Below are 11,294 nucleotides of genomic sequence, written 5' to 3'. Positions count from 1 at the left end.
GTTGTTCACACTCAAATGTTTCCTGTGTGTCGACACAAGAATGGTCTGCCACCCAATCGACATCAAGCTAAGTTGACACTGTGGGAAGCATTGGAGTCAACTTCGGCCAGCATCCCTGTGGAACCCTTTTAATACCTTGTAGAGTCCATGCCCCGACGAATTGGCGCTGTTCTGAGGGCAAGAACAGGGGGGGGGGTGCAACTCAACAAGTGTTCTTAATGTTTTGTCCACTCAGTGTACTGTGTAGTAACACACACACATCAGCTGATGGTCAGATTGTGCAACAGGATAACATTCATGAGAGGGTGTTGTGGACTGCAGGATCCTGGGGGGGGACCAGACTGTCTTTCCTCTGAATGGCATGACCGGAAACAAAAGCAAAAGCAGAAGGGAGAGAGAGAGAGAGAGAGAGAGAGAGAGAGAGAGAGAGAGAGAGAGAGAGAGAGAGAGAGAGAGAGAGAGAGAGAGAGAGAGAGAGAGACAGGGAGAGAGAGAGAGAGAGAGAGAGAGAGAGAGAGAGAGAGAGAGAGAGAGAGAGAGAGAGAGAGAGAGAGAGAGAGAGAGAGAGAGAGAGAGAGAGAGAGAGAGAGAGAGAGAGAGAGAGAGAGAGAGAGACAGAGAGAGACAGAGAGAGAGAGAGAGAGACAGAGAGAGAGAGAGAGAGAGAGAGAGAGAGAGAGAGAGAGAGAGAGGAGAGAACATCTCCACACATTTTGTCACTTTTCTCTAGTGTCAGATCAGATTGACAGTGATTTAAAGAGAGAGAGAAAGGGGTATTTTCATGCATTTCTCTGTCTTGAAGAGCCCAAACCCCTGCATTCCAAGTAATCTAAGGAATCCAACCTGCCGAGAGAGAAGAAGTCACGGTCCTCCAGGATCCTCTATCAGGACCCGTCAGTCTCAATCTCCCCCTGGCCTTCTCAGGTGGGTTCACTTAGACACATCAAACAGGCTTACACCCAAAACAAAATAGAATAAGATATTACAACTCGTGTAATTTTGATTGTTAAAAATGTTAACCAATTTGTAAGTCGCTCTGGATAAGAACGTCTGCTAAATGACTTAAATGTAAATGTAAAATGTTAAGCTTTGTTAATTGTTTTTTTTTTAAACTTCCTGGCTGTACGTTTTTCCAAAGTTTGTCTGCAGTGCATTTTGTGAGTGTATTCATCATCATTTTTTAATTAAATTTAGTAATGGATTCTGAATATCAAAACAAGTTGTTTTGTATGGGAGGGCTATATTATCTATAAGCCAGTCATCATTTCAGTAAGTAATGGATGAAATAAGGACGTATACAGTACTGTACAACTTTCACCTTGTTTTATTTTGCTTCATACGTCACAGCCCTAGATATGGACAGCACAACAGGATTCGCCCGGACCCCTGTCAATCACAACCACACCAACAGCAGCTGTTCCCGTGACAACGTGCTGAAGACTGTGGTGTTTCCTGTTCTCTACTCCCTCCTCTTCCTGTTGGGCCTGTCCCTCAACGGCCTGGCAGTGTGGGTGTTCTTCAGCATCCCCAGCCGCTCCCACTTCATCATCTACCTCAAGAACATTGTGGTGGCCGACGTCCTCATGACCCTCACCTTCCCCTTCAAGGTGCAGTTACAATTATAATAATCATAATATTAATAAAAGTTATAATATTGATAACTATGAAAAAAGTATGAAAAAACAGCAATTAAATCACTGACTTTATTAATGTATTTTGCTGTAGGTGCTGTCTGACTCCAACATGGCGTCCGTGGGTCTGCGTGTCTTCGTCTGTCGTGTCTCCTCTGTGCTCTTCTATCTCACCATGTACATCAGCATCCTCTTCTTTGGCCTCATCAGCATCGACCGCTGCAGGAAGACCCTCCAGCCCTTCAAGGGAACCAACGCGGCTCGTCTGTCCCAAAGGAAACTGCTCTCTGGGGTTATCTGGTGCTCCCTGCTGGCCCTCTCCCTGCCCAACATGGTCCTGACCAGCCGCAGCCCCACCTCAGTCTACTTCAAGTGCAGTGATCTGAAGACGGCGGTTGGGCTGCATTGGCATGAGGTGGTCAACCATGTGTGCCAGGTCATCTTCTGGGGCAACCTGGTGACGGTGATAGTGTGTTATGCCCTCATCACCAAAGAGCTGTACAGTTCCTACGCCCGCGCCAACGCTTACCGTGCTGGTGGAGCCAGCAGAGCTGGTACTGGTAAAGGGCAGCGCCAGCCCCAGAGAAAGACTGTGAGTTCAAACGTCTTCCTGGTGCTGGCTGTGTTCTTTGTGTGCTTCGTGCCGTTCCACTTCTCTCGCGTGCCGTACACCATGAGCCAGACCCGGGGACGCATGTTTGACTGTAACCTCAAGCTGTTCTTCTTCCAATTAAAGGAGAGTACACTCTGGCTGTCCTCCCTCAACTCCCTCCTGGACCCTCTCATCTACTTCTTCCTGTGTAAGTCCTTCAGGACCACCCTGTTCAAGACGCTCCGTCTCCCACCTGGGACCTGTAGCTGGCTCACTGGGAGAGGGCCGGACCCCAACACAGGCAGTACCCCTCTGGGAGACTCCTCTGCTTGTCTGTAGCGAACTAAAGCTCTCTTCTGAAGGACTTCCATGTATTGTGGTCTGATGAATGTTTCACAGAGGATCATACTGCCCTCTGCTGGAAGACTGACGGAAACATCAACAGTGTATTGATTGTAGCTCTGTCTGGGCAATGGAAAGAGTAGAGTAGGAAACTCTGCACAGACCAGTGATAATTACAATAATATGCAAACCAGTCTGTAACACCAGTCTGTAACATTTTGTAGAATGTCATAACCCCCTCTAAACGTCACCATAACCTCATGCCAAAGGAAATCACCTAATCACCATGTCTCTCTCATAACAGCTTAGTTCCCCATACCGGCATTCTGCTTTGACCTCGTTATTTTTAGGCTTCAGGAACTGAAATAAGAGATATATAATTATGTGTAACCATGGCACAACACGTATGCGTATAATGGACAGCAAAACGTCCTATACTACATAAACTTGTGAAACCTGAATATTTTTTCTCTCCCATTCGTTGATCCATGTCTTCAACAAAACAATATGATACTGAAGGAAAAATCCCCTGATTTCTCTGATGCATTGAAAGCCAGATGTGCTGTATGTCTAAACGACAGACAGTATACAACCTTTTAACAGTTGGCCTAAGGGCAGGTGGGAGGCTGCTACTTACTGCTGTACAGTGACCACAGAGGAACCTAGAAAAACAAGCTGTGAGTGGCCGGAGGCTTTCCGTGGAAGTAGCAAGATGTAAAACAACAGCAGTAAAAACCACTCAGACAGCTGAAAGTTCACGCGAAAACAATAGTTCATGTGAAAGAAATGGTGTGTGTGCATAGTGTAAGAGCATGAGAGAGAGAAACATGGGATCAACACGTCTGATCTTTTAAATAATAATTAGTTCCAGGATAAAAAATGTTTAAAAAAACACCAACCTCCCTGTGAAAATATTACAAACATACATAACCTCCCTAACCTGCCGAATCCAGGTCACTGGTAGGAGAAATACCATCTGCATGGGCAGATGCTAACAGCAGCAGTTCCATCAGTCCCATCATATAGCTCTTGCAATGCCAGAATTGTGGGTTTGATTCCTGGGTCACCCACATGCAACATATATGCATGCATGACTGTCAGTAACTTCGGATAAAAATCATCTGCTAAATTGCATGATATTGTTATATTATAAGAGGTCAGGCCAGCTTTTTTTTAGTTGTGGTCAAAAAGCCGAAGATATTGATAACTATCCCTGTGCGTGAGCTCTTATTTTACCACTTCCCCATCTTCAGGAAGTGTATTAGGTGACGTAACAAATGCAGGCCCAATACATCGCAGTAACATATCTCACACGAAAGACATCGTAGTGACTTTCCCTCCATGATAAGATGGTTTTTCTCAACTTCACCGGTGAGTTTTCTTATTTATTTATAATAATACATCATAGACATTTTTTTCTTAAATAATATTGTTCGTAAATATCCCAAATCTGACAAAAGGTTGCCTTTGAACACAGAAAGAATAAGCTGTGAATTTTTTTGAGAAATGTTTCTTGTGAACTTTATGAATCACAATCATTAGACTTTTATGCTTTCAATTGTATTTTGCAATAACAATAAACTATTAATTCACACAATGAAAATGAACCACATCGTGGTGTCAAATTTATGTTTTAATTTTTTTTTTAACATTAAAGGGGCAATCTGTGTTTGTTATATACATTTTCTGACTTTTTGAGGAAATACTTTGGGATTTTGGGTCCATGCAACATATTATGTGACTTGTTTGCTACAACAAAGGGGTTGAATATTTGTTGACTCAAGACATTCCAGCTTTTCATTTTTAAATGATTTTTACAGTGGAGATCAAGTTTATAAAATGCCTGACTGGGCAGATGAGACAATGGATTGCGCAGTGAGATGGAACAGATTAAATAGGCATTTCAACATCATAGATTTAGGCGGTGGTAACTTGTGGAATGGACACTGGCAGGAACGCGGTTTTAACCAATCAGCATCCATGATTAGACCCACCCATTCTATAACCTCCAATATTCTATATGGACAACTTGTTATGCTATTTTGAGTGCTATACCATTTGATTTGAAGTGGCTTAGAAAATGTAGCCCCTACCACTCCCATTGTTTCACTGGCAGAGATGCTGTCAGTGGGGTAAGTAAATAAAGAAAACAAAGCCATCTTTTGGTCAATGACTCTCACGATCACTTTTGAAGTGAATTGAATTGGCCTTTTCTTAATACAAATTAAGTATATTTCTAAATATTGTGTACTGCCTCTAAAACATTTTACTGTAGATTCTTGGCAGTCTTAAACAAATCTACTTTGAAACACCAGTCTACACCTCACACACATGATTATAGGCTTAACGAAAAGAAGACACCTGTACCAGGTCAGATATTGAAAATGTATTACATTTTGAGTTCGCACAGAAGACTGAAATATAACAAAACAGTTTGACATAGAAACACCAGATTTTCATCTTGTTAATTTTTTTAGAATCTTGAGTAATTATGAAAAATATGAATAACATTCCACCCATGAGACCAAAGAGGAGCTTTTGGTCATTGGTCAGCAGGAAAGGGCTACATGACAGTCATTTTTACCACACAAATATGACAAAATCCTGTTCAAAACTCAAAACTGTACAAAACTACATTTCATTTTATAGAATATGCTAATTAATCCATACGTCTCTATTGACACTTGTGCTTCAATCTAAGTAATGTAACATTTAAATTTTAAAAACTAGGATAGGTTACTGTTTGTACTGTAAAATAGTGTAACAGAACTACAATAAACACAAGAGAAACTGTAATAGAGATGAGATGTGAGTTTCCATGGGAAACTAAGATAGTTACTCTCTGTACTGTCAAATAGTGTAACAGAAACTATTGTCACCCAGCAACTTTGTGAAAAAACATGGACAGTCTAGCATAAACTAGACTAAAGAATTTATTTTTTTATTTTACCTTTATTTAACCAGGCAAGTCAGTAAAGAACACATTCTTATTTTCAATGACAGCCTGGGAACAGTGGGATAACTGCCAGTTCAGAACGACAGATTTGCACCTTGTAAGCTCGGGGGTTTGAACTCGCAACCTTCCGGTTACTAGTCCAACGCTCTAACCACTAGGCTACCCTGCCGCCTCTACACTTTAACCACTAGGCTACCCTGCCGCCTCTACACTCTAACCACTAGGCTACCTTGCCGCCCCACATGAATGGCTGTAGCTTTTCAATGTGGAAGAATAATTCAGCCAACAGTGTAATATACTGTGTCCTATAGTAAACACTGTGCAATACTGGATAATAGTAAAGATTACTGCGGACCTACAGTATCAGCCTTAGTCTCATACACTATGTGAAGGAGGAGACGTGGAGTGTGAATTGCCTGACCGTGAAGGGGCAGGGAATTCTACCTCACGTCACATTTATGGCTTCATTTTTGCTATATAAGACAGGGTTCAGGTTGGCAGGATATAAGGGGAAAGTGTGTTTATACTGTAACTGTGCTTAATCCTGCAACGATCATCTCTCGCTAAGCTAGCTACTTTGCATAGCTCGTTCACTGTGGAACCCAAGTGTCTGGGCAAGATGGTTGCACCCTGTGAGAGACTGCAAGTCTGGCTGAGTGGACCATACACAGTCTACCAATCTTGTGGGTTAGGCACGGTCCCTGAACTCAAAGGCGAGAACCGTGAGGGTTTTAGTCGACAAAACTAGCACCACAATACTGGTAGACCAAACTGAGTATCGCCCAGGTTGGTACACTGTCACAACTAAGACAAACTCTCAGCGCTGCAATACTGGTAGACCAAACTGAGTATCGCCCAGGTTGGTACACTGTCACAAGCAATAAAAACAAGGAAAGAACCCAAAGGAGATGGCACAAGCCAAAACCGAATGGAGGGACAGCAGAGCACCCTGATGGAGAGGCTAGCTGCTCCAAGCTATTGAAGAGCAGCCGGTACACTTCTGATAGAGTCTTCTGATAGAGAGGCTAACTAGCTAGCTGCTCCTAGCTATTGAAGAGCAGCCGGTACACTTCTGATAGAGTCTTCTGATAGAGAGGCTAACTAGCTAGCTGCTCCAAGCTATTGAAGAGCAGCTGGTACACTTCTGATAGAGTATTCTGATAGAGAGGCTAACTAGCTAGCTGCTCCAAGCTATTGAATAGCAGCTGGTACACTTCTGATATCTTCTGATAGAGAGGCTAACTAGCTAGCTGCTCCAAGCTATTGAATAGCAGCTGGTACACTTCTGATATCTTCTGATAGAGAGGCTAACTAGCTAGCTGCTCCAAGCTATTGAATAGCAGCCGGTACACTTCTGCTCTTATACACTCTAACGTAGAGCTCTTACCATTCCTCTCTGGAATGAGCTGAGAAAAGGAAGAGATGGATGTAGTATGTCGGCTACTACAGTATTTAATTACGGGGGTCAGCCGCAGTCTCAGCACTACCTGGTACACGGGACTAATCTGAAATTCCTCCGAATATAGTGATCAGATCTCGTGCAAAATGACTGTTTTTTTTGCATGGGCTGCTTCTCAATCCACCGTATCCATCTATGTCTGTAGCGTCCAAACCTTTTGGGCTACAAACCACTCTGTGGAAAGAGGAGACTCTCTTGGACACAATGTTATTCTCCGTTTTGCTCTATATCCCCCACAAGTGTCATGGGGCTCATCTGAAGGGAACCCATACAAATTAATGGGAGTATAGAGATCAAATCAAATCAAATCAAATGTATTTATATAGCCCTTCGTACATCAGCTGATATCTCAAAGTGCTGTACAGAAACCCAACCTAAAACCCCAAACAGCAAGCAATGCAGGTGTAGAAGCACGGTGGCTAGGAAAAACTCCCTAGAAAGGCCAGTCCTCTTCTGGCTGTGCCGGGTGGAGATTATAACAGAACATGGCAAAGATGTTCAAATGTTCATAAATGACCAGCATGGTCGAATAATAACAAGGCAGAACAGATGAAACAGGAGCAGCAGCACAGTCAGGTGGACTGGGGACAGCAAGGAGTCATCATGTCAGGTAGTCCTGGGGCACGGACCTAGGGCTCAGGTCCTCCGAGAGAGAGAAAGAAAGAGAGAATTAGAGAGAGCATATGTGGGGTGGCCAGTCCTCTTCTGGCTGTGCCGGGTGGAGATTATAACAGAACATGACCAAGATGTTCAAATGTTCATAAATGACCAGCAGGGTCGAATAATAGTAAGGCAGAACAGTTGAAACTGGAGCAGCAGCATGGCCAGGTGGACTGGGGACAGCAAGGAGTCATCATGTCAGGTAGTCCTGGGGCATGGTCCTAGGGCTCAGGTCAGTTGAAACTGGAGCAGCAGCATGGCCAGGTGGACTGGGGACAGCAAGGAGTCATCATGTCAGGTAGTCCTGGGGCATGGTCCTAGGGCTCAGGTCCTCCGAGAGAGAGAAAGAAAGAAAGAAAGAAAGAAAGAAAGAAGGAGAGAATTAGAGAACGCACACTTAGATTCACACAGGACACCGAATAGGACAGGAGAAGTACTCCAGATATAACAAACTGACCCTAGCCCCCCGACACAAACTACTGCAGCATAAATACTGGAGGCTGAGACAGGAGGGGACAGGAGACACTGTGGCCCCATCCGAGATATATATAGATATTAAACCTTCATCTGAAGGTAACCCATACAAATGAATGGAAGTATGGAGATATTTCTTATACCTCCAAAATATAGGACAACAACTTCAAAACCTTATTTCTTATGATAAATTTGTTTACTGTCTTTTTTGCGTCTTTTCTGAATGTGTAATTCAATGCGTGGGCTATAATAGTAAAGACCAAATATTTTATCAAATCACTTTTCAATATATATTTTTTTATACCTTAAAGGCATCCTAAAATTCAAAAACAAATGGCTAAATGATCCATGGTATGACCATCTTAAATAATTCCATATGTTAGCTTAGTAGCATATGGAATTGAGGTTAACGGTCATTTTGGTCTAATTTTATTTCAGATAACATTAATTGCATGTGTAAATATGTTTTGATAAGAAATCAGTTTATATTTTGCTATGATTGTTGCTTTTCCAATAGTTTCTTCTAGGGGTCAAAATGGTAGGTTGAGGGTTAATTTATTGATAGATAGACATTATCCATTGAACATGCCAACTAGGACTAGGTTTAACCTGTCTCTGAGAAACCAGATGGTAATGTTTTGAAGACACTAAGCACATGATCCATTTATATTCTTAAATTGTATTCTTCAAGAGGCAATAGCTACATATAATTTATTCAAAATTCCTAAAATTGATGTACCAATGCAGATTTCCCCTTTAATCTAGAAATGTATTATTATTTTAATAATTTTTCTTGCTAACCTCATTTGCAGATTCCTCAAAACTAGTAGCCACAATGGCATCACGTTCCCCTCCAAAGGACTGTGGCTTTAATGAAGATACCTTAAATATGGCTATATCAAGTCTCTACTTCCTGTTGTTCATCCCGGCCCTCATCATCAATGGGGTAGCAGTCTGGGTCTGCATGCAACTTCGTTCAACGTCCACCTTCATGGTGTATCTGAAGAACCTTCTGGCCGCTGACCTTCTCATGACCCTGACCATCCCTGTCAAAGCAGCCAATATCCTGCCCAGCGCTCCACTGACTCTGAAGGCCTTTGCCTGTCGCTACTCTGATGTTATCTTCTATCTCTGTATGTACATGAGCATCATTCTGTTGGGCCTCATCAGTCTGGACCGCTTCTTCAAGATCGTCAGGCCCTGTGGCAGGTTGTTGGGTCAGAACCTTGTCTTCGGCAAAGTGCTGGCTGCTTCCATCTGGGTCGTGCTGTTGTCCACTGCTGTCATTCCAACCATGATCCTGACCAATCAGGATCCCACAAACAAGACTAAACTATTCTGTATGGCAATGAAGAGCAATGCAGGACAATATTTCCACAGTGGCGTGGTCAAATTAAACAACGCAATCTTCTGGGTGGTGTGTGTTCTTATTTGTTTCTGCTACATATGCATAGCAAGGAAGGTTTTTCAATCATACAGGAAATCAGGAAGCAGCAATGACGAAGGGAGGCATAAGACCAAAGTGCGTGTGTTTTTGGTTCTGGTGGTATTCCTGACGTGTTTCGGACCCTACCACGCCATACGGCTCCCCTACACCTTGCTTCAGGTTACCTCAACAACCAGCTGCACTAAGGTTACCTTACAGATCTCTAAGGAGTTCACCTTGTGGATGTCAGCCATGAACATCTGTCTGGACCCTCTCATCTACTTCTTCCTGTGTAAGCCCTTCAGGATCACCCTGTTCAAGACGCTCCGTCTCCCACCTGGGACCTGTAGCTGGCTCACTGGGAGAGGACCCAACACAATAGAGGATCAGACCCCAACACAGGAGGGAGACTCCTGTGCCTGTACAGAAAATTAAAACTCTTTGGAAATATCTACTTCATGTTGTGAGATGTTCTGTTTGACAGAGTATAATACTGCTACCTGGTGGAGGGTTAACTATCCAAAGAGTTATACTAGAAATGAATCCACCAGGTGTAATGTACTATCCTACTCTTTATATTAGCAATGCTACGTTACAGCCTTATTCTAAAACAGAATAACTACATTTTTTCCCTCATAAATCTACACACAATACCCAATAATGGAGGGCCGTACAGGCCCCATTTAACATCGATGTGGTTGTAATGGAGCGAGATTCTTGGTGTCCACATCACCAACAAACTGTCATGGTCCAAACACACCAAGACAGTCGTGAAGAGGGTACTACAACACCTTTTCCCCCTCAGGAGACTGAAAAGATTTGGCATGGATCCTCAGACCCTCAAAAAGTTATACAGCTGCACCATCGAGAGCATCCTGACCGGTTGCATCACCGCCTGGTATGGCAAACTACCCGGCATCTGACCGTAAGGCACTACAGAGGGTAGTAAGTACGGCCAGTACATCACTGGGACCAAGCTTCCTGCCATCCAAGACCTTTATAATAGGTGGTGTCAGAGGAAGGCCCTAAAATGTGTAAAAGACTCCAGTCGCCCAGGTCATAGACTGTTCTCTCTGTTACCCCACGGCAAGTAGTACCGGAGTGCCAAGTCTAGGTCCAAAAAGGCTCCTTAACAGCTTGTACCCCCCATAACACTGCTGAATGGCCACTATTTACATTGATACCACCCATCCTCCATTTGTTTTTACACTGCTGCTACTCGCTGTTTATCATCTATGCATAGTCACTTTACCCCTACCTACATGTACAAATTATCTCAACAAACCTCTACCCCCTCACATTGACTTGATACCGGAAGCCCCTGTATATAGCCTCGTTATTGCTATTTTAATGTGTTACTTTTTATTTTATTTTATATTTTTTACTTTAGTTTATTTAGTAAATGTTTCCTTAACTCTATTTATTGAACTGCACTGTTGGTTAGGGCCTGTAAGTAAGCATGTGAGGCACTGTAAGCACTGTAAGGTCTACACCTGTTGTATTCGGCGCATGTGATAAATAACATTTGTTTTGATTTGATTTGATTTATTTGGAATGACAAAGCAAAAACAATTTTTGGGATGGTTTGCTAAAAACAGACATACCTTATTTACATAAGAATTCAGACTCAAAATTGAGCTCAGGTGCATCCTGTTTCCATTGATCATCCTTGAGATGTTTCTACAACTTGATTGGAGTCCACCTGTGGTAAATTCAACTGATTGGACATGATTTGGAAAGGCACACACCTGTCT

The 11,294-nt window shown here is 42.9% G+C and overlaps 2 protein-coding genes across 3 annotated transcripts; both read left to right on the top strand.

Annotated features, from left to right (window-relative positions):
- Window positions 1-706: 706 nt before the first annotated feature.
- On the top strand, window positions 707-10,370 carry LOC123992496 (P2Y purinoceptor 12-like). Of its 2 annotated transcripts, XR_006831256.1 has the most exons (4): window positions 707-924; window positions 1,348-1,607; window positions 1,726-3,936; window positions 8,927-10,370. XR_006831256.1 is itself a non-coding variant. In XM_046293678.1 (3 exons), exons 2-3 carry the CDS (start codon window positions 1,356-1,358, stop codon window positions 2,560-2,562), a joined length of 1,089 nt encoding a protein of 362 aa, XP_046149634.1. In that variant the 5' UTR covers window positions 707-924; window positions 1,348-1,355; the 3' UTR covers window positions 2,563-4,196. The 2 variants fall into 2 exon arrangements, 1 of the variants encoding a protein (XP_046149634.1); XM_046293678.1 differs by lacking the exon at window positions 8,927-10,370 and having other exon boundaries at window positions 1,726-4,196.
- Window positions 9,004-9,975, top strand: LOC123993843 (P2Y purinoceptor 14-like). The gene has a single exon (XM_046296308.1). The coding sequence runs from the start codon at window positions 9,004-9,006 to the stop codon at window positions 9,973-9,975; it is 972 nt and encodes a 323-aa protein (XP_046152264.1).
- Window positions 10,371-11,294: the final 924 nt, after the last annotated feature.

Source organism: Oncorhynchus gorbuscha, linkage group LG13 (assembly GCF_021184085.1).
Source record: "Oncorhynchus gorbuscha isolate QuinsamMale2020 ecotype Even-year linkage group LG13, OgorEven_v1.0, whole genome shotgun sequence".
Classification (NCBI taxonomy): Eukaryota; Metazoa; Chordata; class Actinopteri; order Salmoniformes; family Salmonidae; genus Oncorhynchus; species Oncorhynchus gorbuscha.
The sequence above is the reverse complement of the archived record's forward strand: the minus strand, read 5'-3'. Positions and strand labels throughout refer to the sequence as shown.

Bases quoted from the DNA above. Each gene is read 5' to 3' on its own strand.
- LOC123993843 (XM_046296308.1), top strand. From the start codon at position 9,004: ATGGCTATATCAAGTCTCTACTTCCTGTTGTTCATCCCGGCCCTCATC.
- LOC123992496 (XM_046293678.1), top strand. From the start codon at position 1,356: ATGGACAGCACAACAGGATTCGCCCGGACCCCTGTCAATCACAACCAC. The intron at 1,608-1,725 runs GTGCAGTTACAA...ATTTTGCTGTAG, and splicing joins CCCTCACCTTCCCCTTCAAG to GTGCTGTCTGACTCCAACAT.